This window comes from Anabrus simplex, chromosome 2, assembly GCF_040414725.1.
Source record: "Anabrus simplex isolate iqAnaSimp1 chromosome 2, ASM4041472v1, whole genome shotgun sequence".
Classification (NCBI taxonomy): domain Eukaryota; kingdom Metazoa; phylum Arthropoda; class Insecta; order Orthoptera; family Tettigoniidae; genus Anabrus; species Anabrus simplex.
The window spans coordinates 740,781,350-740,801,368 of NC_090266.1; the positions used below are offsets into that span (position 1 = coordinate 740,781,350).

The 20,019-nt window shown below is 43.5% G+C and overlaps 1 protein-coding gene across 1 annotated transcript in view; it reads right to left on the reverse strand.

Moving 5' to 3' along the window:
* LOC136863083 (23 kDa integral membrane protein) overlaps positions 1-19,739 on the reverse strand; it is a 57,672-nt gene extending 37,933 nt beyond the window's left edge. Inside the window, exon 1 of the mRNA XM_068225854.1 lies at positions 19,591-19,739. Coding sequence (XP_068081955.1) covers positions 19,591-19,650 — 60 coding nt within the window. The 5' untranslated portion in view covers positions 19,651-19,739. The remainder of the gene's footprint in view (positions 1-19,590) is intronic.
* Between the last annotated feature and the right edge of the window lie 280 nt (positions 19,740-20,019).

Consider the following 20,019-nt stretch of genomic DNA (forward strand, 5'->3'; position numbering starts at 1 on the left):
TGTAGATGCTACATTCGCCCAGGTCACTTCGCAAAAACAAAAGAAACATCTAATCTGAGACTTGAGTATGTACAGCTGAAATCCCAGACCTATCGTCGGGCTCAGTTAAAATCTGTACATCCTGACATTAATCTCTATGTACACGATACCTTCCAAATTCTATCGTCGGGCGTGAACTAGGATGTCTCATCATCAGTAACTCCAAGGATAACATGTGACGTCCTAAATCTATGGTCGGGCGTAAAAATGGGTCGTAATACGCGTCCTCTAGCATATCCGGCGAACTAACAATTTCAAACCAACTCTGACATTTCAATACACATGGAACCACGTCTCTTACTATTAAACGAATGCAAGTCGGAAAATGCAGTTAGTCTCCATCTCGTTACAATACGTGAACTCGAAAATAAATATACGTGACGAACAATTCTCCAACTCAAACACAATCTCAGCCTGTGCAATGAAGTTTTTAGGGAAGCAATGATTATTCCCAACACACGTCTACCATATTGCGGATGTATTCAAAATAATAACCATCACTACCGCATTAAAAACTCTCAAATCGCCTACCGTCAATTCCAAATATTTATATCAATGACATATCCAGTGAAACGAAATTCAATACAACACCAACCATGTATTCTAAATGCTCTTTTATCCTTGAGGTCACATTATCTTAATATTCATACGGACTTTACGTAACTAGTCACCTGACTTTTACTACCGAGATTTTTAACCTTTACTAGAATCGTTTTCACTTGGGATCTTACTAGAAATCTACGGTGCCTCACACAGTAGTCGTCTCAAATTTCGGATTGGTAGCGGAATACTCTACAGCCTGTCACAATACAGCCTGTCTCCCAAATACTGCCTCGGCAAACATAGCTTGTCTCAAACTCATTCTCCCCGCCTTATCCCAGCGGTATCACTTAAAATCCAGGCTTCCTTTCCCCTTTAATATTACTATCCCTCTCATCTCCACATATATAAATTCTTCGCTCTCAATCCATTTTCTTATATTTCCAAGACCCTTTTCATTTTTCAATCCTCTAGTGAAAACAACAACCATTATAAATTACACCTCTTTATTTTACTGTTACTACTACTTCCGGACCTCGAGAATCCAAGAACACACCGCGATTTTCCGTATCATCGACATACACGATGTCACAAAATTTTACTTCCCATGAACAAATATAAATCTATCGAATTTCACTGGGATTATCTAAATGCCTGCGATCCTTGTAAACCTCACTGGTTAAATGCACTTTTAACATAGAAAAAATTCTTTATCCCGCGGTAGACATTATTATTATTATTATTATTATTATTATTATTATTATTATTATTATTATTATTATTATTACACTGACTGACAGAGCAAATGCAACACCAAGAAGGAGTGGTCAGAACTTTATGCCAATTGCAGGGTAGACTGACGTCACTGAGGTATGCTCATGATGTGAAATGCGCCGCTGTGCTGCGCACGTAGCGAACGATAAATGGGACACGGCGTTGGCGAATGGCCCACTTCGTACCGTGATTTCTCAGCCGACAGTCATTGTAGAACGTGTTGTCGTGTGCCACAGGACACGTGTATAGCTAAGAATGCCAGGCCGCCGTCAACGGAGGCATTTCCAGCAGACAGACGACTTTACGAAGGGTATGGTGATCGGTCTGAGAAGGGCAGGTTGGTCGCTTCGTCAAATCGCAGCCGATACCCATAGGGATGTGTCCACGGTGCAGCGCCTGTGGCGAAGATGGTTGGCGCAGGGACATGTGGCACGTGCGAGGGGTCCAGGCGCAGCCCGAGTGACGTCAGCACGCGAGGATCGGCGCAGCCCCGCACGCCACGTCAACCGCCATTCTTCAGCATGTGCAAGACACCCTGGCTGTTCCAATATCGACCAGAACAATTTCCCGTCGATTGGTTGAAGGAGGCCTGCACTCCCGGCGTGCGCTCAGAAGACTACCATTGACTCCACAGCATAGACGTGCACGCCTGGCATGGTGCCGGGCTAGAGCGACTTGGATGAGGGAATGGCGGAACGTCGTGTTCTCCGATGAGTCACGCTTCTGTTCTGTCAGTGATAGTCACCGCAGACGAGTGTGGCGTCGGCGTGGAGAAAGGTCAAATCCGGCAGTAACTGTGGAGCGCCCTACCGCTAGACAACGCGGCATCATGGTTTGGGGCGCTATTGCGTATGATTCCACGTCACCTCTAGTGCGTATTCAAGGCACGTTAAATGCCCACCGCTACGTGCAGCATGTGCTGCGGAAGGTGGCACTCCCGTACCTTCAGGGGCTGCCCAATGCTCTGTTTCAGCAGGATAATGCCCGCCCACACACTGCTCGCATCTCCCAATAGGCTCTACGAGGTGTACAGATGCTTCCGTGGCCAGCGTACTCTCCGGATCTCTCACCAATCGAACACGTGTGGGATCTCATTGGACGCCGTTTGCAAACTCTGCCCCAGCCTCGTACGGACGACCAACTGTGGCAAATGGTTGACAGAGAATGGAGTACCATCCCTCAAGACACCATCCGCACTCTTATTGACTCTGTACCTCGACGTATTTCTGCGTGCATCGCCGCTCGCGGTGGTCCTACATCCTACTGAGTCGATGCTGTGCGCATTGTGTAACCTGCGTATCGGTTTGAAATAAACATCAATTATTCGTCCGTGCCGTCTCTGTTTTTTCCCCAACTTTCATCCCTTTCGAACCACTCCTTCTTGGTGTTGCATTTGCTCTGTCAGTCAGTGTATTATTATTATTATTATTATTATTATTATTATTATTATTATTATTATTGACCAACATTTCTGAATTCAACTGACATTTGAAATTAAGACATTCGCCACGACTATTTTATCATTATAGCTTTTGTAATTTTCCTCACTTTGGACAATATCTCATAGAACATTAACACCAGATTTAAACGTCGCATTTTACAGTTTGTTGACGTGTAATTTACAAACTAAAATTTTCACACGCTGACCAAAATTATAACACTTTTCGCCTGATAATTACAAATATCAACCCGACAATCATCTTGAAAAATTTGTTGGGACAGAACAATAAAATCTAACTACAACATAATACAAATATAGACAGACCTGCAAAATGGAGTCATCCTCAGTATTCTGGCTACATTGTCGCCAGATGACCTCGTGCCTTTAGCCGTACATTGGTACAAATAACATCATCTCCTCCAACATATCAATCTTACAAACACTGCATTATTCACACGATATTAAATTACAACACAAATCACGCACTTTCCTCGTTATGAATTGTACCACGAACCTCTCTTGTTCTGCAGTCAACTGCGACTGTCTGCTTTCTTCTCAGAGTTGTCTCTCTCTGTCACCCACATATATAACAGGTGTTCAACAGATAACGAAATCAGAACTACTCTGACTAGCTTCCCAACTCTCTTACCACTTTCAAACGCACATGAGGTGATACAATAAAATTTGGCTGTGTACTTTAACAGACGCCTATACTTTCACAGTTTGTCGGCAAAAGTTCAGAAATTTTCTCTCACCTTCCCTTTCTAACCGAATATGTGGATCTCAGCCACGAACATGTACTAAGTTGTTTGTAGATCAATCTGGTACAATTTTCTGCTGACGACGGGCGTAAGCTACCGTCGCTTCAAAACCCAGATCGACACTGAAAAATATGCAGTGGGGGGTTCCTTTTATAGTCTTATGAGGGACGCTACACACACTACTAAGCTTGATTGCGTAATCTGCTAATTTCGCGTCCAATAGCTCGATTTTTATGAGACTTGTCCCAGAATTCCGAACAGACTTGTAATTATTTTAGATGTTAATCTCATAATTTTACCACACTCGCAACAGGTGAAATAAATTATTTCTGGCCGGGCGTTTCGCGGGTTTTCTTCATCCATTGACCTTGGCACGTGGAGCTAGTCCTCGGATCTGACGCTGACTTGTACTTAGGCTAAACTGCATTTATGTTTTACCCTGGAGGTTCTGTCTTCACGTAGGGTTTAAGAATAATTTAGATTATTTATTTCTTTATTTACTGTATTGCCAAAATCTCTCGTCACGCAGAATTCCGTGAATTTAAAGGATTATCGGGCACTCGAAGTCCGCCGAGGTGTCACGGTATTTCACGAGCTTGCCGCGGGTGATATCGTTCCCACGCGACATCGAGGCTTTAGGAGCGCAACATGGCTGCCCTCAAAAATAAAAGTAGCTTGTTGATTTGAAATAAATATTGAGAAAAAAAAAAATTCTCATCGTAGAATTATGGTTTCAGTACGACACCAGTGTCGAACCGGGAGAGCGGATTAGACTAGAGCCAGTATAGGCTGGGATCTTATGTTGCATGATGCCTGAATTTCAGCTGTGGGAAGGGGCAAGGTGAGACCTTTCGACGTCGAGAGTAGAGTAGGGCTTTTAAGTGTGGTGGCAGGCAAATTCACGGATATGTACCGGTCGTCGAACCGAGGTATATTTATATGTGAGGCTAGGGAGTTACCTGTAGATATTTACTGGGGCTGAGATGCTAAGGGATAGGTTGTGAAAGCCGTGATGTTATATTTGGAGCCGTGATGATGATGAGATAATGAACTGGCCTGTTAAATGTGAAATTATGTAAGGCTGTCAGCCGTGTTTGCTGGCCAGATTTGTGTTCTTATTTGTAGCACTGAGAATGTTGTCAAGGCCGGATGTGCCATTCATTCTTGCCCCAGGTAGCTGGTGACCCTCGACTCAGCTGTGCGCTGGTCGAAGAGGGGTAGTGCAGTTTTACAAATAGTCCCGTTACGTTTGTGAATCGCCTAACCTTAAAGGCCTAGTTGGTTGTTTATTACTGCCGCCCATCAGCTGAATTCCCTGCCGTGTTACATGCTACTACTATGCTGTATCTACGTGAGATATGCGACGTCCAGTACCCGGATATGTTGGGTTCTTGACCCGACAGCTCTATCAATTTTAGTGTATATAATTTGTGTGTTTTATTTTCCAGGTTTTGTTTATTTTCATATTGTGATTTTGCATTTTGTGTCCAGTGTGTTATTCCTTTGTTGTAAGGTTGTCATTTGTTCGATAATAGGAATACATAGTCCGATGACCATTTTTGGGAAGAGAGGTTCTGACCTCATCTGTGATCATGGGTTCGGACCCGTGTAGTAGAATCTGTGACAATTTTGGAAGGGTGATTAAGATGCAGTCTTGAACAAGTATTTTATATGTTTGTGTCTGAGTGTTCGGAATATGTATGTTATTTAGGCCATTACTAGTGGATCGGGTTTTATTGTCGCATATCATGAACGGTTTAGGAAATCGAGCTCTCGGGCAAAGAACTTAACAAAGCGCCCAACCACAATATGTACATTTTTTCATATTCCATTCCATATGGAACTCTCTTAATATCTCGGGTTCGTTACCCGCATCGTTTGTAAACGATTGGTTTGATAATTGTAATTTATGTAAAAATTCGTGTGATTTTCTTTAATTGACACAACCAGTGGTCGGTTGTTTTATTTGATTTTTCGTTTAGTATGGTTTCTTTTTATGTTTTTAGTACAATCAATCCATTTTACCCGTTTCTTGAGTTCACATTCACTAGATTTACGTACGTGTTACCTGTCCATATATTTTAGTGTAATTAATAAGTTAGATACTTTTAATTTGTTATTGACCCCATTCGGATGCACAGCACGCTTCTACCCCTGAGCTAGCCCGAAATTAGGACAGGATATGGTACAATACAATGTTAGTTGTGGTAATATTTTTCTTTGATTTTTTTGTTTGGAGCATCCCAAGCGCGAACATGACATCTTGCTCTCTTCACCGGCGCACGTGTAGATTCGTTTTTTTCTCTCTCTGATTTCTTTCGAAGTACACCCTCCATAGCACAAATCACGAAGAAATACAGTCCTTAAAGATTTTGAGGACGTACTTGAACACAACGCTTCACCAACTCAATACCTAAGTTTTGAAGATACACTTTTCTGGTGTTGATTTTACCCTTGTTGTAGGTTGGTACACACTGCACGAATAAATGTAGGAATTTAGAGCTGCAATGTACAATAGTGCATAAAATACAGAAAGTGGCCATCTCCTGGTTTCTCGTTTGGTACTGAAGGGCCTAGCCATTTGGTCAATCGTGTCTACGCCTCCTTTTGTAGAGTTGTAATACAGGTTTATATGCGACTTATTTTTCGGTATGTCTCTTTCTATCCCAGCATCCCTATGTTGAGTAGATAACACGAGTAGATTTTTCTACGGCTTGTCTTTGGTAATGTAGAAAACAAGAGTAACTGGATGCTTCCCAGTTGACAGATCAGTGAAAGCGAACTTAGATGAGTAGAGTTCTCTTCCATTGGTGGTGTTCAGTTCTTCTGGAATTTCTTTTCTATTGGACTTTAGTGTCCCGACCAGTGTCAATTTGAAGTCGTTGTAAAGTACATCCGTCAACTGAACAGAAGTATAAGATCGGTCAGTGGAAATATGTCACATGACGTCCGACTCGTTGGCTGAATGGTCAGCGTACTGGCCTTCGGTTCAGAGGGTCCCGGGGTTCGATTCGCGGCAGGGTTGGGAATTTGAACCATCATTGGTTAATTTCGCTGGCACGGGGGCTGGGTGTATGTGCTGTCTTCATCATCATTTCATCCTCATCACGACGCGCAGGTCACCTACGGGTGTCAAATCAAAAGACCTGCACCTGGCGAGCCGAACATGTCCTCGGACACTCCCGGCACTAAAAGCCATACGCCATTTCATTTCATTTGTCACATGACATGACACGTCTCCTCCTAAACTTCCGTCAGTGCATGCGGTACCCACCGCGGTGCGATTTTGCGCAGTTGCAGATCATTACGCAATATCCTGTAGACGGTGCGTTTCTCGATCCCACTTTCCCTCTCTAATTCCAGTAGCGTCCATCGTCTGTCTTCATCCAGGAGCTGCTCGATGACGGCATGTGCCACGTCGGTCCGCACACTGACAGGTCGTCCCGAACGTTGCTCATCACTGGTTGACACACGTCCTTGCTGAAACTTTCCTACCCACCGCGTTACTGTACGGTATGGTAGGGCATTATTCCCAAGGGCTTCCACTAATTCACTGTGACATTCCATCGCATTTCTCCCTCGGAGAACGGCTATTTTGATGTAAGCGTGCTGCTCAACACGGGTTACTTCCATCTCGCACGACACCCACCAACTGACTGATTTCACAGCCCTCGCTGCGCTACTACCAGTTATCACAGAGCCATCTGTTGTTCTGCATACACACTATGCCTGCAGAACTTCCACACGACACATATACGTTTCTGATCCGTTCACATATCTACAAGAAAAAAAATAGTTGCCATGACTTTTGCCCCAATCCCCGTATTAGAGTGCAGGTGCTAACTAAGGTAGGATATTTGGATTTTCCATCGCTAAGGGGGTGAAAAGGGAAGTGAATTATTCAAATGAGCTTATTTATATCTCAAAAACTTAAAAATTTACAGATGTAAAAATTTGTATTTAGAATCCCCTTTAAAAATAAAGAAACGCGTTTTTTATTTCGGAAAACTCCGTTAGGGGGAATGTAAAAAGGTAAAAAGGGATTGAATACATTTTGTGAGGATACTTATATCTCAAAAATTGAAGATGTTACAGACATAAAAATTGATATTTGAATTCTCCCTTAAAAATAAAGAAATACGTATTTTTTGTTTTCGAAAAAATCATTAATGGGAGGTGAATAGGAGTGACAAAGGGGGTGAATTTTTAAAAAGACAATATTTACAGTATATCTCAGAAATGTAAATAGTTAGAGACGTAAAAATTGGTACTTGGAACCTCCTGTAAATGTAAAGAAATATAGATAAATTATTTTCGGAAAATCCACTTACGGGGAACTCAAAACGGGGGTGATTTTTTAAGATGGGAATATCTACAGAACATCTCATAAACGTAACATGTTACAGACGTGAAAATTGGTATTTTTAATCTCTTTTAAAAAGAAAGAAACATGTATTTTTTGTTTCCGGAAAAACCACTTAAGGTGGGGGGGGGGGGTAAGAACGACTGCAAAGGGGGTTGAATTTATTATTAGGGTAGTAATATCTTAAAAACTGAAGATGTTACAGACGTGAAAATTGAAAATAAAGAAATACTTATTTCTTTGTTTTCGGAAAATCCACTTAAGGGGGATGAAAGAATTGAAAAATTAGCTTAATTCTTTGTATGCGGATATTCTAATCTCAAAAACGAAAAAATATATTGCAGGCGTGAAAACTGGTAATTTTGAATCTCTTTTAAAAATAAAGAAACATGATTTGTTTGTTTTCTGAAAATCAAGAGGATGAAAAAGTTGAAAAATTAGTTTAATTATTTGTATGAGGATACTTATATCTAAAACTACTAAAGATGTTACAGACGTGAAGACTGGTATTTGGAATCTCCTTTAAATATAAAGAAACATGCATTTTGGGGGGAATATCAACTTGGGGGAGGGGGTGAAAAGGAAGTTGAATTCTTTTTATGAGGATACACATATCTCAAAAATTGAAGATGTTACAGTCATGATAATTGGTATTTGGAAGCTCCTTTATAATAAAGAAACATGTATTTTTTTTAGAAATTTCACTTAACGGGGAAGGGTGAAAGAAAGTGAAAAAATTGAATTCATTTTATGGGGATACTTGTATGTCATAAACTGAAGGTTACAGACGTGAAAACTGGTATTTGGAATCTCATTTAAAAACAAAGAAACGCTCATATTTGGCGTAGGGAATCAACTTTGGGGCTGGGGGTGAGAAGGGACTTGAATTCTTTTTATGACGTTATATATATCTCAAAAACTGAAGATGTTACAGTTGTGATAACTGATATTTGGAATCTCCTTTATAAATACAGAAACAAATATTTTTTTTTTGTTTTCGGAAATTTCACTTAAGGAGGAGGGTGAAAGAAAGTGAAAGAAATTTAATTCCTTTTATGGGGGTACTTATATCTCAAAAAGTGAAGGTTAAAAACGTGGATTTTGGTATTCGGAATCTGCTTCAAAAGTAAAGAAACACACATACGTTATTGCGGGGGGGGGGGGGAGGGTAATCAACTTAACGGGAGCGTGGAGGATGGAAAAGTAGTTGAGTTTTAGATGAGGATATTTATATCTCAAAAACTGAAGATGTTACAGACATAAAAATTTGTATTTAGAATGTTTCAAAGTAAAGAAACACGTATTTGTTTCGGAAAATCCACTTATGAGGGATGAATGAAGCTACGAAAAAGTTAAAGATGAGAAACATGAAATTCTAGGTGTAAGGCTCATTTCTAAAGATAATAGGCAACTTGATATTTTTGGAGTGTACAGACCGGGAATGGGTAGCGCTGACACCGAATCAGAAATTATTTGATAAGATAATCAGCTATGTGGGAAGCGACACGGAAAGGAATGTGATTGTAGCGGGAGATCTTAATTTACCAAATGTCAATTGGAAAGGAAATGCAAACGACAGAAAGCATGACCAACAAATGGCAAATAAGCTAATATGGGAAGGACAGCTATTCAGGAAGTGATGGAACCAACTTGAGGGAAAAATATCCTATACGTGGTGTTGATAAAACCAGATGAGCTCTATAGAGAAACCGAAGTAATATATAGTGTTAGTTTTTGTCGTAGTTAAAAATAAATGTGATAGAAAGGAAGGTTTTAAAAGTAGAAATATTAGGCAGTACCATATAGCTGATACGGCAGGCATGAGGCAGTTTAAAAAAGTAATTATGATCGGTGGAAAACGGTAAATAAGGATGTAAACAGACTCTGGGATGGGTTTAAAGAAATTTTTGAGGAATGTGAAAACAGGTTTGTACCTTTAAAGGTGGTAAGGAATGATAAAGACCCACCTTATTATAACAGAAAAATAAAGAGACTAAGATGGAGCTGCAGATTGGAAAGAAATAGAGTTAGAAATGGCTGTGGAAGTAAGGAGAAATTGAATCTAGCAAAGAAGGCAGCTAAGGATAACATGATGGCAAACATAATTTGGCAGTCATACAAATTTTAGTAAAAAATGGAAGGGTAAGTATAGGTACTTTAAGGCAAAAACAGGTTCCAAGATGGATATTTCAGGAATAATTAATGAACAAGGAGATTGTGTATGTGAGGATCTTCAAAAGGCAGAAGTATTCAGTCAGCCGTATGTAAAGATTGTTGGTTACAAGGAAAATGTCCAGATAGAGGATGTGACTAATGCTAAAGAAGTATTAAAATTTACATATGGTAATAATATTTACAATAAGATACAAAAATTGAAAAACAGAAAAGCGGCTGGAATTGATAAGATTTCTGGGGATATACTAAAGATATGGGATATAGTACCATATCTGAAGTACTTATTTGATTATTGTTTGCTTGAAGGAGCTATACCAAATGAATGGAGAGTTGCTATATTAGCCCCTGTTTATAAAGGAAAAAATGAAATGTCGTATGGCTTTTAGTGCCGGGATATCCCAGGACGGGTTCGGCTCGCCAGGTACAGGTCTTTCTATTTGACTCCCGTAGGCGACCTGCGCGTCGTGATGAGGATGAAATGATGATGAAGACAACACATACACCCAGCCCCCGTGCCATTGGAATTAACCAATTAAGGTTAAAATCCCCGACCCGGCTGGGAATCGAACCCGGGACACTCTGAACCGAACGCCAGTACGCTGACCGTTCAGCCAACGAGTCGGACTTTTATAAAGGAAGGGGCGATAGATATAAAGCTGAAAATTATAGGCCAGTAAGTTTGACGTGCGTTGTATGTAAGCTTTGGGAAGGCATTCCTTCTGATTACATTAGACATGTTTGCAAAATTAATAACTGGTTCGATAGAAGGCAGTTCGGTTTTTAGGAAAGGTTATTCCACTGAAGCTCAACTCTTAGGATTCCAGCAAGATATAGCAGATATTTTGGATGCCGGAGCTCAAATGGACTGTATGGCGATTGACCTGTCTAAAGCATTTGATAGGGTGGATCATGGGAGACTACTGGCAAAAATGAGTGCAATTGGTCTAGTCAAAAGAGTGACTGAATGGGTTGCTATATTTCTAGAAAATAGATCTCAGAGAATTAGAGTAGACGAAGCTTTATCTGACCCTGTAATAATTAAAAGGGGAATACCTCAAGGCAGTATTATTGGACCCTTATGTTTTCTTATATATATACACTGACTGACAGAGCAAATGCAACACCAAGAAGGAGTGGTTCGAAAGGGATGAAAGTTGGGGAAAAAACAGAGACGGCACGGACGAATAATTGATGTTTATTTCAAACCGATATGCAGGTTACACAATGCGCACGGCATCGACTCAGTAGGATGTAGGACCACCGCGAGCGGCGATGCACGCAGAAACACGTCGAGGTACAGAGTCAATAAGAGTGCGGATGGTGTCCTGAGAGATGGTTCTCCATTCTCTGTCAACCATTTGCCACAGTTGGTCGTCCGTACGAGGCTGGGGCAAAGTTTGCAAACGGCGTCCAATGAGATCCCACACGTGTTCGATTGGTGAGAGATCCGGAGAGTACGCTGGCCACGGAAGCATCTGTACACCTCGTAGAGCCTGTTGGGAGATGCGAGCAGTGTGTGGGCGGGCATTATCCTGCTGAAACAGAGCATTGGGCAGCCCCTGAAGGTACGGGAGTGCCTCCGGCCGCAGCACATGCTGCAGGTAGCGGTGGGCATTTAACGTGCCTTGAATACGCACTAGAGGTGACGTGGAATCATACGCAATAGCGCCCCAAACCATGATGCCGCGTTGTCTAGCGGTAGGGGGCTCCACAGTTACTGCCGGATTTGACCTTTCTCCACGCCGAAGCCACACTCGTCTGCGGTGACTATCACTGACAGAACAGAAGCGTGACTCATCGGAGAACACGACGTTCCGCCATTCCCTCATCCAAGTCGCTCTAGCCCGGCACCATGCCAGGCGTGCACGTCTATGCTGTGGAGTCAATGGTAGTCTTCTGAGCGGAAGCCGGGAGTGCAGGCCTCCTTCAACCAATCGACGGGAAATTGTTCTGGTCGATATTGGAACAGCCAGGGTGTCTTGCACATGCTGAAGAATGGCGGTTGACGTGGCGTGCGGGGCTGCGCCGATCCTCGCGTGCTGACGTCACTCGGGCTGCGCCTGGACCCCTCGCACGTGCCACATGTCCCTGCGCCAACCATCTTCGCCACAGGCGCTGCACCGTGGACACATCCCTATGGGTATCGGCTGCGATTTGACGAAGCGACCAACCTGCCCTTCTCAGCCCGATCACCATACCCCTCGTAAAGTCGTCTGTCTGCTGGAAATGCCTCCGTTGACGGCGGCCTGGCATTCTTAGCTATACACGTGTCCTGTGGCACACGACAACACGTTCTACAATGACTGTCGGCTGAGAAATCATGGTACGAAGTGGGCCATTCGCCAACGCCGTGTCCCATTTATCGTTCGCTACGTGCGCAGCACAGCGGCGCATTTCACATCATGAGCATACCTCAGTGACGTCAGTCTACCCTGCAATTGGCATAAAGTTCTGACCACTCCTTCTTGGTGTTGCATTTGCTCTGTCAGTCAGTGTAAATAATTTTATTAAAGGAGTGGAATCAGAGGTAAGGCTTTTTGCGGATGATGTTATTCTCTATAGAGTAATAAATAAGTCACAAGATTGTGAGCAACTGCAAAATGGCCTCGATAACGTTGTGAGATGGACAGTAAGACAATGGTATGATGATAAACGGGGTTAAAAGTCAGGTTGTGAGTTTCACAAATAGGAAAATTCCTCTGAGTTTTAATTAGTGCCTTGATGGGGTGAAAGTTCCTTTTGGGGATCATTGTAAGTATGTGGGTGTTAATATAAGGAAAAATATTCATTGGGGTAATCACATAAATGGGATTGTAAATAAAGGATACAGATCTCTGCACATGGTTATGAGGGTGTTTGGGGGTTGTAGCAAGGATGTAAAGGAGAGGGCATATAAGTCTCTGGTAAAACCCCAACTAGAGTATGGTTGTTGTAAAGGCTGCATAATTTCTATCCATTGGTGGTTCTTCACACTTCATTAAGAAATATAATTCATGCACTAAGGCATCAAGTATTTGTGTTTTGATTAAAGATATGTGACAAGCCGTGCAGTGTATGAATACTTATTTTACCCGCTGTAATTCCTCTGCAAGCGATCAATCGTCGTAATTTAGAGTTTTGGTTTGTAAATATCCCACCTGATACATTTCACTGACACATCGCACACAAATAACAAGTGATCATTGTATGTATCTGGGTGTTAATATAGGGAACCATCTTCATTTAGGTAATCACATAAATTATATTGTGAATAAAGGATACAGATCTCTGCACATGGTTATGAGGGTGTTTAGGGGTTGTAGTAAGGATGTAAAGGAAAGGGCATATAAGTCTCTGGTAAAACCCCAACTGGAGTATGGTTCCAGTGTATGGGACCCTCACTAGGATTACTTGATTCAAGAACTGGAAAAATCCAAAGAAAAGCGGCTCGATTTGTTCTGGGTGATTTCCGACAAAAGAGTAGCGTTACAAAAATGTTGCAAAGTTTGGGCTGGGAAGACTTGGGAGAAAGAAGACGAGCTGCTCGACTAAGTGGTATGTTCGGAGCTGTCAGCGGAAAGATGGCGTGGAATGACATTAGTAGACGAATAAGTTTGAGTTGCGTCTTTAAAAGTAGGAAAGATCACAATATGAAGATAAAGTTGGAATATAAGCGGACAAATTGGGGCAAATATTCGCGTATAGGAAGGGGAGTTAGAGATTGGAATAACTTACCAAGGGGGATGTTCAATAAATTTCCAATGTCATTTAAGAAAATGCTAGGAAAACAACAGATAGGGAATCTGCCATCTGGGCGACTGCTCTAAATGCAGATCAGTATTGACTGATTGATTCAATTCTGATCACGTAGGCTGAGTGGACCTCGAACCAGCCCTCAGATCCAGGTAAAAATCCCTGACCTGGCCGCGAATCGAACCCGGGGCCTCCGTGTAAGAGGCAGGCACGCTACCCCTATACCACGGGGCCGGCCCTTACTTATTTTTAAATGTAATAAATTTCTCTCTATCACTTCCAATGTCGTACACAAGTATACCGTGTAAAAGCCAACTTCTTCACAGTGACGAATTTTAAAAACTGTGGTGTCAGTGGTGTAGAAAGACACAAGCGGAGATAGAGGACTTCATTAAATGGTGATTGTCACCTCGGGCCACAAATACAAGGAGTCAGTAAAATCTGGGAACACATTTATTACACAAAAACTACAAATGATACACCTTTCGTATGCATATCTTAATAAAGAGGAACTCAAAACTTTTGTTTGAATGTTATAGGTAATGCTCATAGTTCCCACATTCACTGCAGTTGGCATTTTGTAAAGATGGCGACATCTGGCGAGGAGCGCGCTTCCTGTGTGTTGGATGGAATTCCCCAAAAATAAGAGTGGTATAAATGCGCAGCGGAAGTTCAGGACTAAATACGGTAAAGAAGCACCAATCAGGATGGCTGTTTACGCCTGCCATCCAAATTTACAAAACAGGACAAAATCTTACATTAAAATACAGAACAAGAACAATATGATCAAGGTCGACAGTTTGACAGCGAATGGTATGTTCAGTTTACAATCTAAAATACAATTTTCGAGGCTTTCTTAGAAAATTGATCAGCAGATCTGTTGATTTTACAATTATGTCTCTGTGAATATTTATTGAGTTTATTGTCAGTTTCTGTTCATTTCATTTAAGTAAAAATTCCACGGGACGGGGGATTCTAACACCCACGGGCTACCCCAGTGTGACCTAAGGAAAGAAATGGCTGTTCTGCAGTGAGTGAAGAGACCGTTGGCCGTGTGAGAGAGGCATTCATAAGAAGTCCGAAAAAAAGTTCATAGAACAATGGTTGTTTCCACAAATGCAAGAAGATTTCGGCAATTTCCTGTTTCAGTAGACCCCCTGTGGGTGGGAGACGCAGATGAGGAATACGCCCACGGTATCCCCTGCCTGCCGTAAGAGGCAACTAAAATGGGCCCAAGGGGCTCTCAACTTGGAAGCGTGAGATGGCGACCACGGGGCCCATACCTGAGTCCTGGCATTGATTCCACTTACTAGTCCCAGGCTCCTCACTTTCATCTATCCTCTCCGACTTCGCTTGGTCAACTCTTTTTCTTTTCCGAACCCGACGGTATTAGAGCATTCGAGGCCTAGGGAGCTTTCCTTTCACGCCCTTCGTGGCCCTTGCCTTTCTTCGTCCGTTACGTCATTTTTCGAAGTGACGGATCCCTTATTTTTCTTCTTTTTCTCTCTCTGTCTAACCCCTGTGGGTGTGGGTGCAGACGAAGAATACACCCACGGTATCCCCTGCCTGTCGTGAGAAGCGACTAAAAGGGGCGACCAAGGGATGATTGTATTATTATCATGAAACTACTTTTAATTAGTACCATCACGCGAGGAACACCATGGGTTGCCTTTACTTGCGGGTAGTAGGCCTACCACTATATTGGGTACACAATAGTTTTGTGATTAGTAGCAGCAGAGAGTGGTTCACTGTGGGTTTCCAGTACCCGTGATTAGTACCATTGTAAGAAACACCACGGGTCTGTGATTAGTGTCACTATATGAGCGGCACCGTGGGTCTGCGTTGCCTGTGATTATTACCCACTATATGAGGAACACCATCGGTTTGCGTTGCCTATGTGTGGCGACATTATGTGAGAAACACCATAGGTCTGGTTTACCTGTACGACGTACAATACGTGTGAGTAGTACCATCAAGTGTGGAACACCTTGAGTCTACGCTACTTTTGATTAGTACCGCAACATGACAAATACCTTGGTTCTACTTTATTAACGATCAGTACCATCATGAGTGGCCGTTGACCTGTATTATGGACCTCTTTAGACAACACGCATCCTCGATTCAAGATTGTACTTTAGAAGTGGTCCTTTGGTCAGTAATACTATTTTTGTGATAGTTTTTGGGTAGGATCCACCGACTGTTTTAAATTCATATCCATCCATTCATTCTTCGTGACATTTTTATTTTATTTTGGTCAGTGGATGAATTTGAACTTTTAATTTGTCATTTACACTGACTGACAGAGCAAATGCAACACCAAGAAGGAGTGGTCAGAACTTTATGCCAATTGCAGGGTAGACTGACGTCACTGAGGTATGCTCATGATGTGAAATGCGCCGCTGTGCTGCGCACGTAGTGAACGATAAATGGGACACGGCGTTGGCGAATGGCCCACTTCGTACCGTGATTTCTCAGCCGACAGTCATTGTAGAACGTGTTGTCGTGTGCCACAGGACACGTGTATAGCTAAGAATGCCAGGCCGCCGTCAACGGAGGCATTTCCAGCAGACAGACGACTTTACGAAGGGTATGGTGATCGGGCTGAGAAGGGCAGGTTGGTCGCTTCGTCAAATCGCAGCCGATACCCATAGGGATGTGTCCATGGTGCAGCGCCTGTGGCGAAGATGGTTGGCGCAGGGACATGTGGCACGTGCGAGGGGTCCAGGCGCAGCCCGAGTGACGTCAGCACGCGAGGATCGGCGCATCCGCCGCCAAGCGGTGGCAGCCCCGCACGCCACGTCAACCGCCATTCTTCAGCATGTGCAAGACACCCTGGCTGTTCCAATATCGACCAGAACAATTTCCCGCCGATTGGTTGAAGGAGGCCTGCACTCCCGGCGTCCGCTCAGAAGACTACCATTGACTCCACAGCATAGACGTGCACGCCTGGCATGGTGCCGGGCTAGAGCGACTTGGATGAGGGAATGGCGGAACGTCGTGTTCTCCGATGAGTCACGCTTCTGTTCTGTCAGTGATAGTCACCGCAGACGAGTGTGGCGTCGGCGTGGAGAAAGGTCAAATCCGGCAGTAACTGTGGAGCGCCCTACCGCTAGACAACGCGGCATCATGGTTTGGGGCGCTATTGCGTATGATTCCACGTCACCTCTAGTGCGTATTCAAGGCACGTTAAATGCCCACCGCTACGTGCAGCATGTGCTGCGGCCGGTGGCACTCCCGTACCTTCAGGGGCTGCCCAATGCTCTGTTTCAGCAGGATAATGCCCGCCCACACACACTGCTCGCATCTCCCAACAGGCTCTACGAGGTGTACAGATGCTTCCGTGGCCAGCGTACTCTCCGGATCTCTCACCAATCGAACACGTGTGGGATCTCATTGGACGCCGTTTGCAAACTTTGCCCCAGCCTCGTACGGACGACCAACTGTGGCAAATGGTTGACAGAGAATGGAGAACCATCCCTCAGGACACCATCCGCACTCTTATTGACTCTGTACCTCGACGTGTTTCTGCGTGCATCGCCGCTCGCGGTGGTCCTACATCCTACTGAGTCGATGCCGTGCGCATTGTGTAACCTGCATATCGGTTTGAAATAAACATCAATTATTCGTCCGTGCCGTCTCTGTTTTTTCCCCAACTTTCATCCCTTTCGAACCACTCCTCCTTGGTGTTGCATTGTCACTGTCAGTCAGTGTAATTTCGTACCATCAGGGGCCGATGATCTAGATGTTAGGCCCCTTTAAACAACAAGAATCATCATCATCATCTGTTTCAGTAGGAAGGGACAAGACTTTGATTACGGTGTAGACATATACCGAGTTATACGTGGTACCGCTATCGAGACACTGTAAAATCAAACACTGAAAACAAAACCGTTTGGGTTCCTCTTTAATATGATATACAGGATGAACCGAAATTCGCGCACTCGGGCGTCGCAGCGCGACTCCTCACATGCCAGTAATAAAAAAAGTCTCTAACAAAAGTTCGTCCAGCGAGTATATCAGGCAGAAAAAGGACGTTGAAGAGTGGCAGTCTGGCAACACTGTAACCACATGTAGGGTAACTATATCTGTCAGCACCTAATAGCCGTGCTGTGCAGTTGGTGCAGTGGATAGAGTTCTGGGTTAGCCAGCAGGAGGTCGAGGGGTCGATCCTGGGTTGAGGCGTATGTTTATTATTTCGTAAATGTAGTCTAGGTGGTATGGTATCTGGCATCTTAATTGTTAACAGCTAATAAATTCACACCCACGACGTGGAAGGGGCGTCTTTCAAAGCTTCCTCTTCTTCTTCTTCTTCTTCTTCTTAATCTGCTTACCCTCCAGGGTTGGTTTTTCCCTCAGACTCAGCGAGGGATCCCACCTCTACCGCCTCAAGGGCAGTGTCCTGGAGAGTATGACATTGTGTCAGAGGATACAACTGGGAAGGATGACCAGTACCTCGCCCAGGCGGCCTCACCTGCTATGCTGAACAGGGGCCTTGGTGGGGGATGGGAAGATTGGAACGGATAGACAAGGAAGAGGGAAGAAAGCGGCCGTGGCCTTAAGTTAGGTACCATCCCGGCATTTGCCTGGAGGAGAAGTGGGAAACCACGGAAAACCACTTCCAGGATGGCTGAGGTGGGAATCGAACTCACCTCTATTCAGTTGACCTCCCGAGGCTGAGTGGATTCCGTTCCAGCACTCGTACCACTTTTTCAAATTTCGTGGCAGATTCGGGAATCGAACCCGGGCCTCCAGGGGTGGCAGCTAATCACACTAACCACTACTCCACAGAGGCGGACAATTGCTTTATGATGCGAAGCGAAAATACTAAGTTTCGTGAAGTGGGGAAAGCAGCGGGAGGAAAGCAGAGTTCTTCCGAAAGTACCCTGATACTTGTATTCTTCTCTACCTCTTTTTTTTTTTTGCTAGGGGCTTTACGTCGCACCGACACAGATAGGTCTTATGGCGACGATGGGATAGGAAAGGCCTAGGAGTTGGAAGGAAGCGGCCGTGGCCTTAATTAAGGTACAGCCCCAGCATTTGCCTGGTGTGAAAATGGGAAACCACGGAAAACCATCTTCAGGGCTGCCGATAGTGGGATTCGAACCTACTATCTCCCGGATGCAAGCTCACAGCCGCGCGCCTCTGCGCGCACGGCCAACTCGCCCGGTTCTCTATCTCTACTAAGGTGGTAATTTAGAAGAAGATATAAATAGAATATTTAGTTTCAATTTAGACAAATTGTGAAGGAATTCTTACAGTCGACAGAAGAGGGTTTCATTGGTTCTTTGGAGGGCGCCAAGACATCCCGTGGGTCCACCTATGAGAAATATTAAGGACCTGACTGAAAGTCGTTGAGCGACAATAAAATATTTTAAATAATAATTTATTAGACATGAACGGGAAATGACAGCCCTCCAAGAAATTAACACATTTCAGACAATGGTGATGAATCAGTTAATACGGAAGTGATGTTTATACTATCGTAGGAAATGCTCCATTGATAAGCTACCCGCCTATGCCGACTGAAGGCGTGTGTCCTTAAACAGTCAATTGTGTGTACGAATTCACTCGTTGATTAAACTTTATAGCACTGGCATGGTATTCAATAAAAAGAAATCACCTACCGTATTCAAAGTTCGGAATAGAGTTAGTGACCAGCAATGAAATACCTATACATACTATATTGAGAAACTTTGAATGGAATAAATCGTAATCTTAAAAGTAACTTCTAGGAATTAAACGTAACTATACTTAATAATACTCACGAGCAATAAAGTGCTGAATCCTAAAACTAAATATTTGAGGCATTCTGTTTTCAAGGCCATAGTTCTTAATTGATCACATCACACATGAACTGCAAAATGTCACTAATTTCTTTAAACTGACTCTTACAGCAGAAACGTCACGTAAAGGTTTTATCGCTTATACAGTCTTATCTGTAGCGAGTGGAAAGCGCTGTTCCCGTGACGCATCGCTGGCTGAGACGAACACCGTGCGGAACGGAAACACAAAAGTAAACACGGCCGCCCCGTTCGCACCTGGACAGATGTACTAACTTACTGTCAAGTCCACCTCCATAGCTACGTGGTCAGTGCCTTGGTCTTCGGTTCACTGGGCTCCAGGTTCGATTCTCGACCGGTATAATGATTTTAATCTTAAACGAATAATTACCCTAGCTCGGGGACTGTAAATTT